This window comes from Diuraphis noxia, unplaced genomic scaffold, assembly GCF_037042655.1.
Source record: "Diuraphis noxia isolate RWA-SAM2 unplaced genomic scaffold, SU_Dnox_SAM2 contig0001, whole genome shotgun sequence".
NCBI lineage: Eukaryota > Metazoa > Arthropoda > Insecta > Hemiptera > Aphididae > Diuraphis > Diuraphis noxia.
In genome coordinates, this window is record NW_028301711.1 from 81,195,286 (window position 1) to 81,220,351 (window position 25,066).

The 25,066-nt window shown below is 27.5% G+C and overlaps 2 protein-coding genes across 3 annotated transcripts; both read right to left on the reverse strand.

Moving 5' to 3' along the window:
• Nucleotides 1–2,668: 2,668 nt before the first annotated feature.
• LOC107169750 (uncharacterized) lies at nt 2,669–6,206 on the reverse strand. Of its 2 annotated transcripts, XM_089217372.1 has the most exons (5): nt 6,062–6,206; nt 5,584–5,628; nt 5,009–5,089; nt 4,814–4,951; nt 2,669–3,161 (listed from the first exon to the last, which is right to left on the reverse strand). In XM_089217372.1, the coding sequence occupies exons 1-5, from the start codon at nt 6,156–6,158 to the stop codon at nt 2,866–2,868; spliced, it is 657 nt and encodes a 218-aa protein (XP_089073498.1). In that variant the 5' UTR covers nt 6,159–6,206; the 3' UTR covers nt 2,669–2,865. The 2 variants fall into 2 exon arrangements, with proteins under 2 accessions (XP_089073498.1, XP_089073499.1); XM_089217373.1 differs by lacking the exon at nt 4,814–4,951.
• Nucleotides 6,207–11,704: 5,498 nt separating this feature from the next.
• jub (LIM domain-containing protein jub) lies at nt 11,705–24,097 on the reverse strand. The gene is made up of 9 exons (XM_015519586.2): nt 23,574–24,097; nt 16,604–17,915; nt 15,223–15,319; nt 14,966–15,135; nt 14,575–14,768; nt 13,753–13,804; nt 13,619–13,687; nt 13,436–13,552; nt 11,705–13,371 (listed from the first exon to the last, which is right to left on the reverse strand). The coding sequence occupies exons 2-9, from the start codon at nt 17,903–17,905 to the stop codon at nt 13,339–13,341; spliced, it is 2,034 nt and encodes a 677-aa protein (XP_015375072.1). The 5' UTR covers nt 17,906–17,915; nt 23,574–24,097; the 3' UTR covers nt 11,705–13,338.
• Nucleotides 24,098–25,066: the final 969 nt, after the last annotated feature.

Consider the following 25,066-nt stretch of genomic DNA (forward strand, 5'->3'; position numbering starts at 1 on the left):
TTGACATAAATATAACTAGGTAGGTATCGTATTCGTGAATTATACGATCACCAATATTTGGCGTGCAATTTCCAGTCCATTAAAGTTCATTATTGAGATCAAAACAAACGAAGGTGAACAGTTTTTACTTATCAACGATAGTTGATCAAAGTAACTTACAAAATTTATAATCAATTTCTCAAATTTATGTCGATGGGACATTCCGATACTGTACTAAATACTTTTGTCAATTATTTACTGTCCATACATTGAATAATGGTCATTATTCTCCTACTGCATATTTTTTATTACCTGAAAAAAAATGTGAAAGCTATCAAAATGTATTTAATGGACTAATAGAACAATGTACGTAATACATTTGAATTTGAACCCCGATGTAATATTTGTAGATTTTGAAACATCTATACACAAGGTAATTCGTTTAACTTGGCAATTTGCTAGTTTGCTACTATAAAAGGTTGTACCTAAGTTCCATCTAGGATCTAGGTCAATAGTTGTGGCGAAAAACAGGGCCGGATTGGTATACATCAGCCCATCGAGATTTTCCCTTCTAAGCGGCCCATTTACATATTCACTATCCCAAAATTTGGGTCTCTATTATTTTTATTGGTTTATTACGTCTAAAATCGATACATACTTATTTACTTATTCTAACATGTATTTATTTTCACGCACACTCTGACACTACCGGCCCTAACTTTAAGCGGCCCATCGAGATTTTCTCGGTAGCTCGCCTAACCAATCCGGCTCTGGCGAAAAATATAAGGGTTAAGTACGATTTAGCTTCTATACAACCTTCAACGGCTAAAATACTAACATTTTGTGATTATTTAGTAGACACTATTATAGTTCTATTCTTATACAGGGTCCGTCAGAACAAACGCATGTTTTTCAAAATAATGCTACTCTCAAAGTAATTTCAGTAAATAATTTTTATTATATCAAAAGATGTAAACGCATATGCAGTTTTTTTTATATGTAACAAAATTTCGGTTTTGAAAATAATGTCAGGCATGTGCCCTTGAACCACTAAGTAGGGGTGTTGGCACTCGCAAAACGATCCTATCGTGTCAATCAGCATCTGTCTCGAAATTTGTCTCACCACTTGAGTGATCTCGTCTTTTAATTCATCAAGGGTTCGTGGTTTGTATTGGTAGACTTTTGATTGTATGTGACCCCACCAAAAAAAAATTGCATATTCTCAAGTCAAGGGAGCAAGGAGGCCACGGAATGTCCCCAAAACGCGAAATGAGCCATATATACATATATATGTATGACATTATTTTCAAAACCTAAATTTTGTTACATATAAAAAAACTGCATATGCGTTTACATCTTTTGATATAATAAAAATTATTTACCGAAATTACTTTGAGAGTAGCATTATTTTGAAAAACATGCGTTTGTTCTGACGGACCCTGTGCTTATAGTCATTGTTATTCATATTGTTTTTTATTGTAATCAACTTATTATTTTGATATTCAACTTATCTAATAAGTTAAATATATAATATATAAGTAATAATATATAATTATATACTGGGTGTATCAGATAGAACTGACTAAAAAATATGTCCAACACAGACTTATATAGTGTTTAAAATATTTACTTTATTTTATTAATTATAAGGTTATATAATTATAAAATTTGACTACCTACCTGCATTTGTTTGTTTATATACAAGCAATGACATTTTCAAACGTAGGTTTTTTGAGAAAAAATAATTTAACCAGCTGTTGTAAATATTAATAATAATTCACAATAATATCAAATGACCGTCTTCGCTCAGAATCATGTTTCTTATACAATATCACATCATTTAATTCAAATTTATCATAGTCCATGACAGTGGCTCACTTGTAACCTACTGTACAGCAGAGCGACACCCACTCGACACCTTTTTTTTATATCAGACGTTTAGTGCAAAAGTTGTGTGCAAAGTTAAATACAACTTGTATATTGCAACATTACCTACCACTAAATCTAGGATTTTGGTGACTTTTGCATTTTTTTTTTTAAGTGCTATACAATTCTAACCAAAAACTAAATTTGTTTTGTGATATAACAATTTAGCATATGTAATTTTTATTTTGCATTTTTTGTGTTAAATGCATTTTATTGCATTTTTAAGTAATATTACAATTATTATGTTCATTTTGTGTATTTTGTTTGTTTTAAGCTTTTTTAATATATGTTGTAACGATAATCCCAATTAGTACTTATAGGAAATTATACCTAATCCAGTCCATTGATATTGAAAAAGTAATTAATTGTCGATTTATCCGATAAGATTAAATATCAAACAAACCCAAAATTATATAGATATACAATAGTAGCTTTAGTAGTGAATACGACACTTGGGTACCTATGTGGTTCTAAAACGATCTAACTACACCATATTGAAAAAATAATATAACCAATTTACGACTAATATTAAAACTTAAAAAATGCCAAAAATTAAGTCAACAGTAGGAAGCAGGTTTACTTAATTTTGTCAGTCAGTTTGGTGCCGATAATTTCCGGTTTCAAAATAATTATACCAGGACGCGGTTAAATTCACAAGTCAAATTTATATCCATTTTGTTCATAATTATTAATTAATATTTTAAAAACATTAATATTCGCTCATCTTGGTACATTTTTTGGTCATCTTTTAAATTCATTTCTTACAGTTTTTAGGTCATTGTTGCATTTTTTTTAGTGCATTTTTGTGTATAGGTCATTATAATCCTAGCTCTACCTACTACCAATAACAGAACATAAAATAATATATTAACGTCAATGTGCATTTTTAGTAAATAAATGATTTAAAAATATTATAAAATATATAAATTTATAAATATTAAATATATATAAACACAATATTCATTTATTGTTGTTGTTGCGGCTGCTGCTGTTGTTGTTGTTGTGGCTGCTGCTGCTACTGTTGTTGTTGTTGTTGTGGCGGCTGCTGCTGCTGCTGTTGTTGTTGTTGTTGTTGCGGCTGTTGCTGTACAGCCGCAACAGCCAGAGCCTCCTGCTGCAGCTTAGGCCTGGGTCTGGCTTAGCTCCTGCCTTGGTGGCTTTTTCGGCTCTGGCTTTTGCGGCCTGAGCTTTTTTTGCTGTGTCTTTGACCCAGCAGTCAGCCACAACATGGCCCATTTTGCGGCAAACATTGCACCCTAAAAAATTAAATTAATTACAATGAAAACATATCTAATATAAAATGTTGATTGATTTTTTAATTTTCGAAATTAAATGTGGTAACCTCATATTTCTGTAAATAGAAGAAGACAATTAAGTTCAGCAGATTTTGAGAAGCCATTTTAAAACACGATGTTACAATATAGGATGAGCAATTTAACTAGATTATAAAAAAAGAATTTCTAGCATAAAATAATTTATGAATTTTCGTGATTTTTACGTATTTAGTCAAAATTTGAACTTTAAATGCTTATAAAAAAAAATCCTGCCTACGAATTTTTAATATTTTTTAACTGCTATTGTTACAATGTGTTATAAGCCTTGAATTAAAATTTCAAGCTTTTCTACCGAACAAATAAATTTTTATCGATATTTATAGAAAAAAAAACTAAAAAAGTTGAAAAATTAAAATGTCAGTAAACAGCTCAAAACAAATCTAAATATTTTGAAAATTGTATCAAATATAGAAAATACCTATATAAATATTCAGTGAAAATTTCAAGTATCTGCGGTCATTTGTTTTAGTCTTTTAGAGTTACACCAAAATAAGAAAATCACTAAATGTGAAATCCATTGAAAATCCAATGTTGTAAAAATTTAAATTTCAAATGCTCATAAAAATTTAATTTGAATTTCCGGTGGAATTTTTATTTGGGATAAAGATTGAAAAACTTGTAAGGAATCTTGTATTAAATTTTCAAATCTTAGATTTAAAAAGAAAATTTTTTATGAATTTCTAGCTTAAAATAATTTGTGAATTTTCGTGATTTTTACCTAATATGTTGTAAAAACTCAAACTTTGAATGCATGTAAAACAAAATTGTGGCTATATATTTCTTTTATTTTTCAACTGATATTGCAAAACTATATTATGAGCCTTGTATTAAATTCTCAAATCTTAGAATTAAAAAGAAAAACTTTTATGAATTTCGATCTAAGATAATTTGAAAATTGCCGTGATTTTTACGTATTAAGTCAATATTTGAACTTCAAAAGCTAATAAAAAAAAAATCGTGCCTATGTATTTTTATAATTTTTTAATGACTATAAGAATAACTTATGAGGAACTTTGTATTAAATTTTCAAGTATTTTGATACGGCCATAAAAATTTTATCGTCACTTCAAAAAAAAATTTTAAGAAAAATTGAAAATTTCAGTTGTCCATAAATACCTCAAAAAAGTCAAAATATTTTGAAAATTAAATCATGTAAAGAAAATGGCAATCTAAATAACTGGTAAAATTTTTCAAGTATCTATGACTTATATAGTAATAAAGTCAATAAAGTAATAACAAATGTTTAAAATCGTTTAAGGATAAATCGTTATCGTTACGCTATTTCGTAAAAATTTAAAATTCAGACGCACTTAAAATTTTTCCTATAATGATGCTTCGAGTTTTCTCTATAGCTACTTGAAGAATACTTATGGAAAACATAGTGTTGTATTTTTAATCCTTAGTTGTAAACGCAAAAAATTTTATGAGTTTTCAACTTCAAAATTACTAGCAAATTTTCGCGTTTTCGACAGATTTCGTAAAATTTTGAACTGTAAACGCTTATTAAAAAAAATTGTGTATAGCGTACATTTCGGGCTTTGTATTGTCTAAAAAATCTTTAACTCTTTTTATACCATCAGTGTTTTTTTTAAAATATTCTTTGCATAATCCGTTAAACGCAGACTTTGTTTGAACAAATGTCGATGATGTAGTCGTCTTCATACGTTTATTTTTAGCCTGTCCATTTGAATTATCGTTATATACACGTTTACCTAAATAATTTATAAATTTTATATAAAAACAAAACAAATATATATTTAAATATTTACTTTGTTTTGAAGATACAGCTTGTATATTCTTGACGAAAATATTTGGGGTAATTTCAATCATTTCTGGTTCATCATTATCACCTAAAAAATAAAATCAATATATATTTATGATATAATGTACATAAATATATATGATATAATACTTTTGCATAATCCTTTGTGTTATACATCAATACAATAACCATCATTATCGTCTCCAAACGTAATATTGTCATCATCTAAAAAACAAGTAATTATTGACGATTCTAGATATACCTATTTAATATAACATACTTTTACACATTTCATTATGTTCGACCTTATCTAACACATCAATACAATAGCCATCACTGTTATCTTCTGTCATTAAATTATAAACACCTTCATAAAACGCGTTGTTATCATCTATAATGAACATTTTTTTTAATTAAACGCGATATATATTTACTATATTTACTATATACCTTCACGCAATCCACTTATCAAAATCACACCTTATCCAATACTGCAACACCATCGATGTCTATACAAAAGTGATAGCATATGTTAAATATTAAACACTAAATTATAAAAATATATATATACATAATTCTTACTTGCAGTTGCTGCTGTAACTGGCTGTGGATTACTGTTTAACAAACCTAAAATGGAACAATACTTTATTATATCAAACGTGAATTAAATGCGATATATTTTTTTATACTACAATCATGTACGTATGGTTGTATATATTAAACCCCTTTAAACTCTCAGATAGCATTAATTATGCAACGAGTATTCTGATACCGTATATAAAGTTAAAAAAAATCAATATTATATGATTGGAATATAGCGTATGAAAAAAAGACTATCATCCGTTGCGGCAGATTTGTCACAGCACACACCGTGTAAAATAATGTAAACAAACGTCACAACTACGGTCATGTTAAACGGATCCACGGTACGAGCACAGAATTCTGTGGTACGAATAAATACATCATTTGCTTAATACTCTTATCTTCCTATAGTGATAAAAATAATAATTTCACTGATAGAATCCTAATATTTTATTGTATGACTCTGAAATTTACTTACCGTGTATACTTTTCTCGTGGCTTCTGAGAGCATCCCTTCTGATAAATAAATTGTCACAAATAATACACTTAAATGTTTCAATGGTATTATGACGCATTAAATGCCTAGTTAAAGCGTCATTTCGTGAGAAAGTACATTCACACTGTTCACATTTAAACATTTTTAATATGCACAAAATATAACTAATCATCTGACAATGGTCAAGCCAAAAATAATTTTTTCCTTATATGCCGTCTTAGCAGTTTTATACTACTGTAAGATAATGTCTCATTATTTTAATTCACATTGAAATGAAAGGGATTTAAAGTAAGGAATGCTGGATAACAAAAACCAGTGAAAAAAAAATATAGAAGTGTATGAGAAAACATCCTGCTAAGATAAGAAATTATGCTTAATAAACATTTCCATGCAGAATCTTTGACCACCCTGTTGCATTTATAAATATAAGTAATATAAATATATGTGTAAGCGTACTGTCAGGGCCGTATTTACGCCTAGGCCCGTGAGGCCCGGGCCTAGGGCGGCAAATTTTTTGGGGCGGCAAATTTTGTAAGAAATAAAAAAAGAATCATATGAATGCATGAAATATTTATATGATTTTTTTTTAGATATCTGTATGTAAAATATACGGGCGCATGAAACTAAAAATGTCACTAACCCGAAATCAATTTTCTCGTAATGTGAGCTATAAAGATAAGATACCTACCTAGGTATATAATAATATAAGTTGTTCCTAAAAGTAATTACGATAAAAATATAATATATATAGAAATTGGCTAAAGATATTGGCTAAATTGTACAGCAGAGCGGTCGTTTTCAGCATTGAAAAGAGTAAAATCGCATCTTCGTTCAACTTTGGAGTCAGATAGATTAAACGCGACATCAATACTACACATAGAATCTGAGATGCTTCGAAGTATAAATTATGATGATATAATCGACGATTTCACGTCTAAAAAAGTTCGTCGTAAAATGTTATAGATAACATAGGTTATGATTAGGTATAAGTTTAACTATTAAGTATTACTAGGTATAAGATTAAAGATTATTAAGATTATTTTAAGATTAAGATTCAAAATGTATACTGATAATGTCTAATTAGGATTTATAATTATTATTTGTTTTGTTTATAATGACTATTGACCTAATTTCTTTAAAATGAAATAAATTTATTTGTAATAATTACAATTTTTTTTTCTTGGGGTAGAGGCGGCATATTTAAAAGGGCCTAGGGCGGCACTTGTTCTAAATCCGGCCCTGCGTACTGTATAATGGATCAGAATTGTAGACACTACTAGACAGTGATGTGACGGCGGCATAATCAATGTCTTGGCGGGGAGTAGTGGTGGTGGTGGGCGACCTCTGTTGGGCGGGGAGTGGTGGGATGGCGGCCCTATCAAATACTTGGCGGCAAGTAGCGGTGGTGGTGGCAGTGGTGGTGGTCCCAGGATCGAAAAATTAATACTACTTATTACTATTATACTTTGGAAGTTTTAAGGACCCATGAATAATTTTTTAAATTACAACAATGAAACTAAAATTGTTATTCTTGGTTATTTAATATGTAATTTCGTCCAAATTTGAACTGAATATTAACTATACAAAAACAAATGTCTTTATATTTTTTAGTTACCCACAGAATTAACTACTAACGTGAAACCATGTTTTAAATTTTCAAATTTATGAAGTATTGTATAACATTTTAGATTCTGAGCGGAGCGATGAATGTACCTATTGATTTTACTATGTGTTTTTTTTTTTTTTGTGTGTGTCTGTCATCACGTTTTGGGGCAGTAAAAATGCTTCGATTTTTGACTTCAGTACCTCGTTCGATCAGAAAGTGAATCTAGTTGGTACTTTGGGGGGTCAAAAGTAAAAAATTCTTAATATTTTTCTAAATATTCGAGAAAAACAAACTAAAAATTAACGGAAAAACGGGAAATTTTACGCACACTCATTTTTCGACAAATGATTTTGGTTTTTGATGCAATTTTAAAACAAATGACCATGGATACAATTTTTACCGAATGTTTATATAAGTATATTCTATCCACCATGCAATTTTCAAAAGATGTTGACTTAAGTTGAACTATTCATAGGCATTTGAAATTTTCAATCATTATTATTTTTTTTTAAATTAATATCGATAAAAATTTATTTGTTAGGCAGAAAAGCTTGAAAATTTAATACAAGGCTCTTAACACATTGTTACAATAGCAGTTGAAAAATAAAAGAAATTAATAGTCACAATTTTTTTTTATAAGCTTTCAAAGTTTGAATTTTGACAAAATACGTAAAAATCACGAAAATTCACAAATTATTTTAAGCTAGAAATTCATAAAAAATGTTCTATTTAAATCTAAGATTTGAAAATTTAATGCAAGATTCCTTACAAGTTTTTCAGTCTTTACCACAAATAAAAAGTCCACCGGAAATTCAAATTAAATTTTTATGAGCATTTGAAATTTAAATTTTTACAACATTGGATTTTCACTTTTAACTTTCCTTATTTTGGTGTAACTCTAAAACAAATGACCGCAGATACTTGAAATTTTCACTGAATGTTTATATAGGCATTTTCTATATTTGATAAAATTTTCAAAATATTTAGATTTGTTTTGAGCTGTTTACTGACATTTTAATTTTTCAACTTTTTTAGTTTTTTTTTCTATAAATATCGATAAAAATTTATTTGTTCAGTAGAAAATCTTGAAAATTTAATACAAGGCTTCTAACACATTTTAACAATAGCAGTTGAAAAATAAAATAAATTCATAGTCACAATATTTTTTTTACAAGGATTCAAAGTTTGAATTTTGACAACATACCTAAAAATCACGAAAATACATATTTTATTTTATGCTAGAAATTCATAAAAAATGTTCCTTTTATATCTAAGATTTGAAAATTTAATACAAGGCTCCTAACATATTTTTATAATAGCAGGTGAAAAATAAAATAAAAATATAGACACAATTTTTATTTACAAGCATTCAAAGTTTGAATTTTGACAACATACCTAAAAATCACGAAAATTCATATTTTATTTTATGCTAGAAATTCATAAAAAAAATTTATTTGAAATCTAAGATTTGAAAATTTTTCATAATCTATAATATATCCTAGACTGATAAACCGTCTTCGCTCAGAATCGTTTTTCGTATACAATGATATAATATCATGGGATTCAAATTTAATTCCATCCATTACAGTAACCCACTTGTAACCTACTGTACAGCAGAGCGACATCCACGACTTACCCGCCTTTTTAAGTTTTTTTTTTTTAAACCTAGAAGGTTAAAGCGTAGCTGAAACCGTGACCTAAAATAATTCTAACCCTCTTGCAAGTAAGTGTTGCCGCTGGGTGATAACTTAATCATGTCAATCATGCCATTAAATGTAAATCCTCAAACATGCTTATTGTAAAATGTATTTATAGATTGTATATATTAAAAATAAAAGTTAAAAAAAAAAGTTTTTTTTAATTCAAAAATTATTTTATTGACATTGATTTTAAAAAAAGCCTAACAAAAATCGAAAATTACATGTGTCTATAAATCGCTCATTAATCAAAATATTTTGAAAATGTGTGTGAAACATTCATTGAAAATTTCATATAGCTACGGGTTTTTTTTTTTTTTAAGTTAAACCAAAATCCAAAATCGATCTTGTCGAAAAACTATTTTGCGTAAAATTCCTATTTTTCTTAATTTTTTTTTTACTGTATATACCGGCACTTTTGGAAAATACTGGGAATTTTTAACTCCGGAATGCACCAACTAGATTTACTTTCCCTTCGGAAAAGATGCTAAAGTTAAAAATTGAAGCATTATTTCGACCAATTATCATAAAATAAAAAAAATATATATTATAAATAAATAAATAAAGATAAAAACATAAATTATTGTAAAATATTGTAAAATATTGTAAAATATTTACATTTATCACTCTGTTCAGAATCTGTAATTGACTGATATAAAGTTTTTTCCGTCTGAAAATTAAATTTACAACTTGACGTTTTTGAATTATTTGAAAATTAAATTAAATTAAATTTAAATTTTTAATTTTTAGTAAAAAAAAAAAAAAAAAGGTATACTGTACTTATAACACAAGTATATAAAATACATTAAAAACATTTAAGCAGTATTGATTAGATTAAAAATTATTTCTTCATTTGTTGAGTCATTCTGTTGTACATTGTATAATATATGCATTTAGGTTGATGATACTATTAATACTGAATTAATACTGTAGAACCTTCGTATTCTTCAGAAAATGATTTAGATGTTACGACAGTATCAATAGAAGAACATAATATTACGATATCCAGAATGAACCAAAGCAAAATCCACCCGTTGAAAAAAATTTCCAAAAAAAAACGTATATGTGACATAGATGATGCAGACGTTAAAATAAATTTGGCCTTTGCGATCATGAAATCCATTAGTGAAAAAAAACCTGCCGTAAATCATGAATATTCTTCATTTGCCACATATATTGATACCAAATTAAAAATATTTTCCCCACATGAAAAAGGCAAAATTAGAAAATCAAATACAGAATCTAATTTTCAATGCTGAAATGAAACATTATAGTACTCAGTCTGTTCATATTCAAACAGGTCATACTCAGCCTTTTTTCTTTCAAAACCCTCAAATGCCATCTAATTACATTCCTCATAACAGTCTTCAGAATAATCGCACCTACTAACCAATCCCAGCACATTATTCATAGTAAAATATGCCATTCACAAATGTTGAAAACACTTCAAATCAACAACTTCAGTCAGTATTTACACCTCCAGAATAAAATTCTTTGTGTGATACAGAAGTTTTTCAACCCTTACCGCATACAAGTATGGATTAATTAAAAATTGTTTTTCCTTGTAAATGTTTAATTTACATTTGTACATAATAGTTATTATTTGGATTTATCGAGTTGATTTTAATTTTATTTTTATGTTTTTACATTTAATAATGTTTTTTCATATGGAAGTTAAGTTTATTTTCCCTTAATATTTATAATATTTGTTTCAATATTATCTTCGAGTTATTTAGTAATAAAGAGTTATGCATTTACACTGATATTATTATTATTATTATTATACCTACACAATTATAATACATGATAATTATTAATTACTAACCTTGACATAATCCTTGAGAATTTCTAGTATTGCAGAACAAACTTCAGGTATAATTATTATAATAAATAATACATAAATATTAATTAAGAATAATTAATTTTACCAATACGTAATAGCGGAATAATTAATAACAATAATCGAGGTTTTAGACAGTTTCAAATAGTATTAGAATAAGGACAGTAAAAATAATATTAGATACCACACGCTGTGCTTCGGTAATCAGCGAAGGAACGATAAACGAGTCATGAAATAGACCAACACATACATGCCACAAACACATGTATTATACAGATTGTCTAAAATTTGTCTATTCTCATCTCCTATAAGCGGTCGGAATGGAATCCCCTTAAATACCATTATAAACTGATATTTGGATTAAATATTTAACTTAATTAACTATATATTATTATAATTCAACAAAAACCATACAAAATAATATTAATAATTTTTGATACAAAAAATTAATATCTATGTTCAAAAAAATAAAAATAAATAAATAAATTGGTAATCATTATTAATGTTTACTATAAAATAATATAAATTACATAGCTACTAAAATCAAGGTATACTTAAATTATAACTATCACAATCTGAAAATATTCCAATATTATGATTTACAAGATATTTACAGTTGCGAAAAAACAATGATAAATAACAAACAGTTCAAAATATGTTAAAAAATTTACTATAATGGCGATACATTTAAAAACAGAAAATGAAACAAATCTAAAATTTGAAAGTAATAAGCGTATAATGTGTATTTTAAATACTGAGTATAATTAAGAATAGAAACAGGTTAAAAATATTAATTATCAACAAAACAATAATTGTAGTTCCACAATATTATTCAAGATTTATAACTTTTTTTAAGGGGTTCAATAAAATACCTATCCATACATTAATTCTACAGACAAATACACTTTTGCTTATAAACTAAATCAGTGGGTCTCAATCTGGGGATATGGAATGCCGAATGGGTTTTTAAAATTAAAATAGAAAGTTAAATATTTTAGCTATAAACGTATACATTATATTATAAAAGTACTGATTTTAAATAACTTAACTAACAGGTAATATATAAAATTAAAATAAATAATAATATTGTCTTTCTATAGTTATATCAATAAAAGGTTTAACAGAACATAAAATTGTGTATATTGAAAATAAAATAAAAATTTGTCTGTACTAAGGATAAAACTTTGTTAGAAGTTCAGCAGATAATAAAAAACTAAGAAACATTGATTTAAATAAATGTTTGAATATTTTACTTTTATCTTTTGTTTAGTAATACATACAAATTAATCTAAAATTAATATCAAAATAGATATTATTTTAGAACAGTATATGTAGTTATATATGATATATTATACCAAAGCAAGTAGGAAAAACAATAGTATACAAAAACTAAATTTGTAATTAACGTAACACAACATTAAACAATACAATTATAGGAGTAGTAATAAAAAAAATAATGTAGAAAACCTATTGAATTATTTGAATTTCCAATTGAAAAAGTTATAATAATAGAAATTACTGTATTATGTGTATGTGTATAGACTGGATTGATAAAAAAAAACTTTAGTATTAAGGGGAAAATGTTAAAATTATAGGCAATACCTACTGAAATAAAAAAATATTTTTCAAACAATTTATTGAATGTGGAATAACGGAATCACAACCATAATATAATGTATACATTATACATGTTTACGAATATGTAAAAACATATGGAAAACATCAATCCTAAATTTAAAAAAAATTATTAGTTCATTTTATATATAATTACTATTAAAGTATTCAATCTAATGAATATTTTTTTAAATAAATGTACCCTATAAGCTAACCACTAAATGTTATAGGACGAGGTTTTTTATTATAAACTATTAAATACTCCAAAATAAATTAAGTTAATTTAGTATAAACATAAAATGTTATGTTGATAAATGTCATGTTCCTAGTCGGTCTCCATATTATGTTATTTTAGTAAGTATTTAAAAGAAATTTAACTACCTTTCAATTATTAATATTTGTAATGAAATACAATTATGAAGATTTAATTATAATTTGTCCTTAGTTAATAAGTAGCCTTAAATAGATGAAATTTGATGTTGATAATCAGCTATTCAAATCTTCAATCTAAATATTCGTATGTAGCTGAAACACTCTAAAAAAATCATATTTATTAAGTAATATGTATATCTTGAAATTCCCAAATATTAATATTTTACCTCTAATTCAGGAGTATTTTCATTTAAATGTGTTATATGACATGATCTGCATAATAAATGAGAATCTAATGGATAACACCTTTTATCAGGCTCATCCGTTAATTGCATTCCACACTCCTAAAAGTTACAATTTCTATAAGTTTTTTTGATTATTTTAAACATAATAATTTGAAAAATATTGACCTCGCAAATAAAGCAATCAACATGAAAATCTTTATCCATTGATACAACTCTTACAGTTTCCTCAGTACCCTGAAACAAAAAATAATTAAAATAAAATTGACTAGCCATCAGCAAGTTTTTTTTCAGTTAATTACTTCAACTGGTGTAATTCCTTTTCCGCAAGATGCACATTTAGGAGCATATTTCCTATAAGTAATTAAAACAAATTATATTAGGAACAAAATCATGATTATCCCACAAACTATTAACCAAAATTTGCATGGCAGAATAAAGAAGTTGAGTGGGCAACTAAACTAGTCTGTGGTATTTTGGTTAACACTTCATTTTTTTTTTTTTTATAATTAGCAAATCATTTTAAATTTGTGTTATTATATTAAACAATTATACATATTAATGGAGACACAATGAAAAATTAAATTATTATGATTGACAATATGAAGTTTTTTTTGACAATTGTACAGAATTTAATGTGTACCTATGAATTAAATGAGCTGCAGCATTCATCCATATGAATTCTGTTATCATCAATTAAATCATCAACTAAATACGAATATCAAAAATTGATTACCTAATTTTGAAAGTTAAAAATATATCTATTAATTTGAAAATCTATCAAATGTTTAAGTTGTTTGAATAGTTATAATTTATGCATTGAATAATTTATGATTTTTAACTTTTTAGATAGTTAATAATATGATACAATAATACTTCAATCCAATATAATTCACTACTTTAGCAGCCTGTTCAAGAAGTTTTATAAGATTTTAGCAACCCACAAAACATGTTTTGTACAATATCAAAATTTTAATGTGCTGGTTAACAATTTATAAATATACGAGTAGTAGTTCATAATTAAACATTTAAAGAAATGTAGATTATATAAACTGAAGTATGATACCACTTAGAATAAATAAGTTTAGTTTAAGTATAAGTGAGGATTAAGATTTTATGCTAACCTATGGTAATCAGCAACACAGTAAATTTTATTATCAATATCCACTGTAAACGGTATTCCATCCAAACAACCATTGCAAACACAGCATCGAAAACAACCAGGATGAAATGATTTTCCCATAGCTTGTAAAATCATTTCCATTATTAAATGCCCACATATTGAACATTTCTCAGCAGTTTGTTGAAATCCTATATACTAAATAAATAACAAAAAAACACCAAATTACATTATTTACCATCAATAAAAAATATTTTAACATATTCTAAAGTAACACATTGCTATATAGTGTTAGCGCACTACAAAAAACTAGTACCATTCTGACCACTGTAAAATATGAACCCTGAATTGTTATTAAAAACAAAAACAATATGTTTATCATTTAAAGTTAATACCATGTAATCTTCTTCACAGTACACTCTTCCATAAACATTATAGAATGCTTTACCACGAAGTGCGCGACCACAAGCACAACATATAAAACAATTAGTGTGATACAAGTTTCCCATTGCTTGACAAGCCTGACCAGCACCAGTCACTTTATTACCACAAGTATGGCATATCCCTAAAAAAAAATTATTTCATAATGTAAAATAAATTAAATTATTGTATTGTTTTATTAAGTTAACAAATATAAAATAATAAGACCAACCAAAATATTCTCCACCAACAGCAACATCTTGAGTTTCCATCTGTTCTTCTAACTGTCTAGTTAGTTCTTCAATTTTCTTTTCCGCTTCTGTTGGTCCCTAAAATTAAAGTAAAAATGCCAACAAAGTAAAGAAGTCAATAAGAATAACGTTTTTATAAATTCCGAAATTCCAAAATTGTATTTCCACAAATGGTTGTTTAAATTCACCAATTATCAAATGATGATAATTAAATAAGAAATTTATAATATTTTATCTTTCATAACAGTTTTAATGGCCATGAATATATTACCATTTATAACTACAGTGTACTCTCAATTATCCATGGAATAAGGTGGGAGGACAAGGTGTACTGGGAGGTTTTCAGCTCTTGTCCCTTTAAAAGATCTCGGTTTTTTTGATTTACCAATCACTACCAGTTTAAATTTTTGAGAACCTGTTGCGTTGCTACATGTCATTATGGTTAAATAGTCGTTTTTTACTGCATTTATGTCTTGGGGCGTGTCGCTCACTTTCAAATGCAAGTGTTCGGGTTGGCAAACATTTCTAAAACAGCCCCGACTCATAAGCACTATACAATATTTTTCGTAAGATATATTCTTTTTTTGAAGAAACTATTCAAATTTAATTTTGAAATCTTCCGCTGTCTGTTCAAAGCAACAAAATTTATTCTAATTTCTCTTATTCCGTGGTGTTTTTAAACCTTGTCAACCACCCTGTAACACGTCAAATTTCCCTTCTAAACCTAACATTTCAAAAAACTGTTTAGCATTTGCAAAAACAATAGGTCCTGAAACAGGAGTTTCCTCACCTCTTACTTGATTTATCCACTGACCACTAAAAAAGAGTCGCATCTAATTCTTCATAAGTGCTAGTTTTCATGGTTTTTCATTTTTTCATTGATGAGTAGTTGTCTGATGCGGACGCTAATTTCATTAATTTATCTTTCTGTTTGAAAATGTCCCTAACGGTGCTTTCTCCTATTCCATACTGCAAGCTAATTTGTTTTTTCGATGTACCCTTTTCAATAGTGTTAATCAATTCAAGAGAAACTTGAATTGACAATACCATATTTTTTTTCACTCATTTCGTTATGGACTTGCAATAAAAATATTAAAACTAAAATGACGCAAAACACTTTAAACACTAATGCAAAGTTCTAGTCTAAACGTGTGTTTGTACAGTAGACAGAAGACTAAATAGGTAAACGCGTTATAAGTGATCAAATGCAATGTAATATACGTTATTGCATAATCGACTATTGCAAATTCACAACCCAATTAAACCTAAAATGATTCATAATGGAAAGATACAATAATCTATGTATATTTTTTGTCGGATAATCGAGAGTACACTGTATAAATTTATGTTATATAAAATTACCATTGGTCGAGGTGGAGTAACATTATATGGAAGAAGATTTTTAGCAGGTTGTTTAATTTTAATAGGTAAAGGAGGTGTTGGTGAAGTCCGTGTTAATTTGCTATGGTGTATTGGTGACTCCTGTTGATATGTTGATGTTGTTTGAAAAATTTTAGGCATGGTATTATGTTGTTTTTGAGATCTAGATTCGGCAAGTGCTGGTTGCCCTACTACACACATTTGTGATTCTACTGATGTGGTTGATTTTGGTGTTACTGGATCTTGAGAATAGCTTACATTATTTGCGGAACTATATGATCTCATGTTTTGAGAATCTGATTGAGATGCATACTCTGATAAGGCTTTTATTGCTTGTGGAACAATAGTAGGTATGGGTTTTATGTATGGTGTAGCATGTTGAGCTGGGTAACGGCTAATATGACCAATAGATTGTGTGGGTACTTGTGGACCAGGTTTAGCAGGTTCATAAGAATTCAAATTTTTATTACTATCAGATAAAGTTTCATAAATAGGTGGTGCTTCATAAGGTGGAACTTCTTTTCCCATAGGTGGAATGTATTTGGGATAGCTGACTGGAACTTGAGGTTGGGCTTTACGATAATTTGATTCATAAAGCGCTGAAGAACCTTCACAAGAAACTATACTAGTTCTAGGGCTGGAATGTCTTGAGTCTTGAGATCCACCGCTGGAATGTGAACCAGGTCTAGGTCTTTGATGATAATATGTAGGAGTTTGAGTTGAAGAGCGACCATCATTATAAAAATCAACATTCTCATACAAAGGTGACGATTTTAATTCATGACTAATAGACCCAATACTAGCACGAGGACTTGGCGATTCTCTACTTCCTATTGATGTGCAGTATGGTGGTGGACTTGATAATGAAGGTTTTAATGTCATGTTGTTTCTAGGATATTTACCTTGATCTATGTTGGAATGTAGATACAAATTGTTAGTACTGTTTATACTATCTATAGAATTATTGCTTTGTAATCTATCTGTTGAGTTAGATAAATCCATTGATTTGAATGGAAATAACTTGGAATGTGTTGGAGATTTTGGATCACTAACTTTTAAATTTGAAACACAGTTTAATATGTAATTATTAATGTCTTGATCAGTCAGCACAGCTGGTTTAATTGAATTAATAGAATCTTTAACTCTATTATTCATAATGTTTGATTCTGTTTTAACTAAAATATTTCCATAACCAAGGTTTGATAGTAATTTTTCATTCTTTTTTTCTGGACTTCTCTTTTCGGTTGTACTAGAAGAATAATTGTTTTTCTGGTGTTTGTCCATAGTAATTTCACTAAAAAAAAAAAAAAAAATCAATTTTATAACTGGGGATTAATTTGATTTAAAAACTATAACTCAAATTACAAATTACAAATTACATATATTGAAAGAAAAACAATCCGATTTATATTATATAAAAGAAACATAAAAATGACAATCTCATTATTTTTAACCTGCATAATTTGTTGATAATTTTTAGTACCTATAAATAATTTAATTTTAATTTTTTTTTTTAATGTTCATTTTATTTAATTTATTTTTATATTAAATATGGACTTGAATCCAATTAAAATATTATACATATTTTAATGTACAATAAACTATTAATTGTTTAACAGATAAATATTACTCTGCAGATAAATGAAGACTAAACATTTAACTTAACTATTAACAAAAGGGTACATAAGATACATTAATGCTTGCATTACTTCCCAGTGCCCAACATCAATGATAAAACTGAGACTATGAACCACGGTTATCTACACAGGTTGTAACTCGCGCTATACTATACTGAACAACAGATCGACCAAGAGCGGTGGCCACGTGAACTACAGCGCTAGTTGTATCTGGCCCTATTTTTCGTAACAGAACATACGTCGTTTTGTACTGTTTTGTTAATTGTTTATATATAATTGATTTTACGAACAAAGTGCTCATGACTTAAATTGTAGCCTATAGTTCTACATAATATATATCACTTATCACATTTTCACTTAACTGTTTTTATCAGAAAGTATAAAGTTGAACAAAAAAGTAAAAAACCTACTGTATTCTCTTTACAAACGTACAATTTTAATTTTTTAATTTTGAATAGTATTGTTATAAATTTTGACTATGGTGAAGTGTTGATGAGATTGAGGCAGTTTGCATACCAGGAGATTTTGAAAATGCAAAAAGTTTCGAGAGAAAAGAAAAAGTTATCAAAACTATATAATTCTTAAATTCAAAGTATAAAACAAACTAGTCATAGTTATTTTTGTTTTAATATTATATACTCAATTGGCTTTAATGTTTGCTATTTGTATTCAAATTTTAAATCAATAATAAAAACACAAATTTTTTATCCTTATTATACCTATATCTATTGCCATGTTATTGCTGCATTAAAGAATTACAAAATATGCTTGTAGCTTTTATTCAAATTTTAAATCAATAATAAAACACAATTTTTTGTATCATTATTACATATCTATTGCTCTGTTATTGCTGCATTAAAGAATTTAAAAATATGCTAAATGTTGCTTTTATTTAAATTCTAAAATATTGTGTATTCATTTACAGGGTACAAGAATCATATCTTATCTGAACCAAACAAAAATTTTGATTGTGCAGATAAATAAATACAAATAATTATACTATAATAAAAAAAGTATGGTGTAATTTTAATAAGTACTAAAATATTATTTTATTTTAATTCAATTCAAAACCAAACAGTGTTTCATGTTATATCTTAGTTTGTAATTTATGTAAAGTCAATCATTAGTTGATAGTTGTGAACTAGATACCATATTTTAAAATTTAAATGTCTTGATTGTAAAATCAATAATCATGATAAGATTATAAGAAAAACAATTCGTTTTATCGTTTTATGCCCTAAACCACACCACGCCACCACGGTCGTTTGAGGAGTAATAGGGCCAGATACAACTAGCGCTGTAGTTCGTGAGTCCACCACCCATCGACGCGCAATAACAGCCCGTTATCCAACCTGTGTAGATAACCGTGCTATGAACTAAAGAAAATATGCAGAATGAAAATGAAGAGGTAGTTATCCGAGAATTAGTAGCGAGACTTAAATAAAAATGATAATATTTTTGATTCGTTCTTAAGAAGAAATTATGTTTGGTTTATAATCCATAAAATATTTTTTTATACCTAAAATGCATACATATTTTTCTATACATTAATTTTTTTTTTTTGTTAGCAAATTAAAATTAAAAATTGCTTGTATTGAAAATCGTTTATTAATTAAATTACTATTTTTTTCTATATACGCATAAAATGTATTATATATAAAGACCGGATTTAATTGATATTGCAACTTTTTTTTTAGTTAAGATAAATCAAACCTGATCAAATATGTACACGATTTATATTAATTACTGTCTTTCTGTATAATTTTATGTTGCAATTTATTGCAATTTTTTTCAATTTTGTATATTTCACGTAATCAAATGTACAAGTCAATATTTCTTAACTAATTTTATCATATAAAAATAATAACATTATTGTGGATTTTTATTATTGGTTTGAATAATATTATGATTTTAGAAGTATAAAGGAGTATTATCTATGTTATTTATTGCTCGTCTGGAATTTTCTAGCTCAAATTACTGCGACTAGCGATAAGCGTCGTGTGCGTTTACCCGTTGATACATACTAGTACCTATTCCTTTGATCAGTTTGACCGTACAAACCAACAATGAACGTATTCGTCAAAATGCCTAAAATAAAATAAAATTTAAAAAGTAGTTACACTTATCCGAGTTATGCACGAATCTCAAAAATTTGGAAGAATCTAATAGTGAACTATTGAAAAGTATGGATACTTTTGGAAAAATTGAAGATATTTTAACAAATATTCCTGGTCCAAAAGGGGAAAAAATTAAGGAAAAATTTATGTATGTAATTGAAAAAAATGAAGGGTATAAAACTTTAAAGTGTTACTATGAAGTCATGTCAGGTAAAGCAAATGTTAATTTAAATATAACGACTACTTTATTAAATTGTTTTAAATAATATGCACCAATAACGAGTGTTGACGTAGAACGTAGTTTCTCGTTGTACAAACATATTTTAAGTAATAGAAGATTTAATTTTAATGAAAATAATTTAGAAATATATTTAATCATCAATTTTAATTCAAAAATGTAATATTAATATTAAATGTAACTATGAATTAATGAATATATAAATACAACTTGCATTTTTATAGTGCAATTTATTTTGCAATTTTTATGGGATTTTTGGTGCAATTATACAATTTTATTATGCAATTTTTGAGTGTTTTTAATGCAATTAAATCCGGTCTTTAATTAAATATTAGTATACATCCATAAACTATACTGTAATTTGTTGGTAAACCGCATATTAGGAGACAGCCTTTTAAAGTATTGAGTAATGTTGCAATATATTAACTTTAAAATGTATGAAAATTGTTAATATAATAATTACTCATTTATTTCTCAAGATAAGAATACTGGGTCTCACTTAGTATTCTCAAGTTGAGACCCAAGGAGTTATTATGTGTACATGTGTATATTTATTACTAGTATATAAATCACATGTTTAAAAATATTAATTATGTAATAAAGCTAAAACTGAGAAAATATGTACAAAAATATTATAGATACGTTTTACTTTATTTATTATTAAAAGTGTATAATAATATTCAATTCCCATGACAAACATTTGTGCTAAATTAGATACCTTTCTTACTATTCACAGATATATAATATATAGGTATTTGCCTAACACTTTATATTACAGTGTCATATTTGATAAACCTTGTATCAATAATTTTATCAGCATCAGATACAATATTGTTAAATTTGTTTTCCATTTCAAGTTCATCAGTTTTCAATTATTTTTGTAAATAAATTTAAGAATATAGATACAAATTATTTTAAGTACCTAGGTACTGAAAATAGTACAGATCGAAAAAAAATTTTAAAAAGGGTGATATCAAAATATATAATAAATGACTAACCCAAATATTCTCTACAAGTTACAATTAAGAAAATGTGTAGGCACCTGTAATGAAAATAATCAATTAAAAATAGTTAATATAAGATGTCCGAACACAAGCATGCCCCACTATAAGATCACCGAACACGTTAGTTTGTAGGTAGAATCAAAATAACAAACATAACAAACATCTTTAAGATAAAACAATTTTTTACTTAATAAAGCCCAACAATAATTTCTGGTTAACTAATAATTAATATTTACAAGACAATATCATTATTCTTATCTATAGCGTATTTTTACCATAGAAACTAAAGTATTTTTTTTTTTTTAAATTGTGAAAATTTTATTTATTTTAAGTAATTACAAACATTTTTAAATAAGATATTGTAAAACCATTGGCATTAAGTTGAAACACCAAATAAATAATAAGATCAATAATTAAAATGTATACAAATTATGCAATGATAATTAAGCCGTAGGTCAGACATAAAAAATAATTGTAAGCCATTTGAAATTGGTTATATATCGAATAGCTTTAGTTAGTGTCTGTCATGCAAGGTAGAAACTGTTTTTCTGCAAATTGGTCGAGGGAATATTTTTGGGCATCAGTAGTTATGTGTAAAAGCAGTAACATACTGCTCTTTAGAAACAGAGTGAAAGCATCAAGATTTAGCAAACTTAGCAAAGAAACTTACGAATTTTTCAGCATCTATTAAATAATGAATTACTTAACAATGAACATTTTTTTAAAATCCTTTAAAAATAATTTTGTTTATTATTAATGGTAATAATTAATATAAGAATAATATGCAATATATAGTGCAACTATTGAATTTTGCCTAGAACATGAAAATTAAAATCAAAACTTGGCTTTGTTTGTTTTATACAATTTATGATAGAATTTAATTTAATCATTTACTTTTGAGTTGTTACTTGTATTTTATCAAGTTTAAATACAAATTACCTATAAAGATACCTACTGAATTAATTTGATAAATCTTAGGTATTAATTAGTTCAATGAACAGGTAAAACAAGAATAGTTTATTGAATTAAAAATAAATTGAAATACATATGATGCAAATTGAAATTACAATTTTAAAATGAGATAATTTGGCAATAGGTATTTCAAACAATTTTAATTACTTTTTCTACTTGTGCAGAAAATATGAAATAAAATATTGACCAGTCTATACTGTCAATACTCATAATAATTAATATATGTGAAGTAATAAATACGACAGAACTCTAATTCCATAAAAATATAAGTAATAATTGAAGTATATGTATTTATGTAGTAAATTTGTATGTATGTAATTAAATTATGTTACTGTAAACATAACCAAACACTTATTTTTCAGTGCTTAGTATATTTGTCCCATAAGATATAGTGAAATTCGATGTTACCACTTATAACATGATAATTTTTTAGTACATATTAAGGAAGTTAATTGGTTTTTCAATAGGTTTAAGTTTGAATGTCCGTACAAAAAGGTACACCAACTGGGAACTTAAAACCTAACTATGATATGTCAACAATTAGTGTATAACACAAACTTGTTATGAATGTAAATAATATATTATAGATATAACATAATATAAGTAAAGAAAGTAACTTTGATTACTATATTAATAAGGTATTGGTAATAATTCTAATTCCAAATTCGTACTGGACACATTTAGTAAAGTAATTTATGACAAAATAAATAATCATACCAACTTATAAGTGACAAAAGTTTAATTGGGATCGAGAAACTACCAGATTAATAATGTTGAATAAAAGAACCAAATTGAAAGTACCTAGTAAATGTTAACTGATTGTAGTCTTAACAGTCCTATGTATATCAAATGGGGTACATAGAACTCTTGGATGATATTATCGTGGTCCACTACCACATAGTGAAGGAGTACAACCAACCAACTACTTAAAAATAGGACGAGTCGCTGCTCTGTCCAACGGCTACAGTTGTAGGTGACTGTTACCTGAGAGATTCAAGACGACTTATGTTGACAGTCGGTCCACATTGGTCCTGCGACGCTGCACCAAAGCATGATTACGGACCGTACTAGGATAAGTCGGGCAAGGACAGTGACAGCAAACAGCTTTCGATGCGTTACGACAAACGGAACCGCGTATTACTCTGATGATACTTCGGCGGTTTAATTGTGACGACGTCGGGCAAATGGATGTAGTGAGAAACAAATTAACATCGGCTTCGCCGAGCGAGAATGACGACGCTGCGAAACGAATAATATTAATAATAATAACAACGTGAATAAGAGATGAAGGCGGGTGCGTGCGTGCGTGTGATATGATATTATAATCACAAATTTACGAAACGGCCTGGCGGCTCGCGGCGCACAGCGGTTCGTCGGCGGCCGTCATGTACTGGATTGTGGTGTAGTGGTGGAGGCACGCAGCGTCTACGGGAGCCGGTCGTATAAAAGATCGGAGGAGGAGAAGCTCTTTGTAACGGGTGACGAAGGTCGGAGAGGCCGCGCACAGGTAAGATTAAAACTATATTATGTTATATGAATACAAATTACAAATGTACAGTATCATGCAGTGTATATTTTTTTGTATTTAGTAATGACAACAGCGGCGGCTATTGAAAATACGATACACCCGCGCATGCGCACAACCAAGTATAATTGCAGTAATAGTTAAGCACACACGGTAACGATAACAAAGAAAGCGGTGGCAGGACAGGACAGGTGGTGGCTCTTTTGCTAAACCGTCAGCTACTTCTACCGAACCAATGTGACCAACTAAATAGACAATTTAGAGTTTGTAGTTGGCATTCTCGCACTCGCTAAATATAATGAATATAATATAATTTAATAATAATACTAATACATTTCGCTTGGGTATTTTATTCAAATAAATATCTTACAATATTTTGGATAGAAATTGTCTTGGTTATCTATTTATCTTGCTTTTGAAATTTAAATTATTCTATTATCATGGACTTTTTTTATATTTTTCACCAACAACCTAGCATAGTTGTAAAACATAATACCTATGTAGTATGTATACATACTTGATTAAAGATAAATAAATGGTAGCTGTAGGTAATTTTTTGAATATAGCCTCAAGTTGTTATTACAATTATTCCAACGATAAACATTAATTAATTTAAAATTGCCACTAAAGCAGTCAACAAATCATAAATTTATAGATAAATATTTCAAACATTTTCCCATTTTATTTATCAAATTATTTACCGCAATTCGTAAAAAAAATTACTGTGGGACACAACTAGTTACCACTTGTTGAAAAAACTATTAATTTTCAGGTATTGCAAAATTATCGTTTTGCAACACCAAAAATAAAGTTTTAAGTTCTAAGTTGGTTTCATATGAAGCGAATGTTCGAGGGGCGAACGCGATTTTAAATCGCCGCAAATATTTTTTCAAAATTGAACACCTCTATTTACCTAATGTCTAATAGAATAAAGATTTTTATTTATGAATAT

Coding starts and splice junctions, on each gene's coding strand:
- LOC107169750 (XM_089217372.1), bottom strand. CDS start 6,158: ATGCGTCATAATACCATTGAAACATTTAAGTGTATTATTTGTGACAAT. Junction 5,090..5,583: donor AGTTACAGCAGCAACTGCAA/GTAAGAATTATG, acceptor TTTATTTTTTAG/GTGATAATGATGAACCAGAA. Junction 3,162..4,813: donor TTTTAAAAAAAACACTGATG/GTATAAAAAGAG, acceptor TTAATTTTTTAG/GGTGCAATGTTTGCCGCAAA.
- jub (XM_015519586.2), bottom strand. CDS start 17,905: ATGGACAAACACCAGAAAAACAATTATTCTTCTAGTACAACCGAAAAG. Junction 13,805..14,574: donor TGTGTTGCTGATTACCATAG/GTTAGCATAAAA, acceptor AATTACTTATAG/GAAATATGCTCCTAAATGTG. Junction 13,688..13,752: donor AAGGAATTACACCAGTTGAA/GTAATTAACTGA, acceptor TTTTTGTTTCAG/GGTACTGAGGAAACTGTAAG.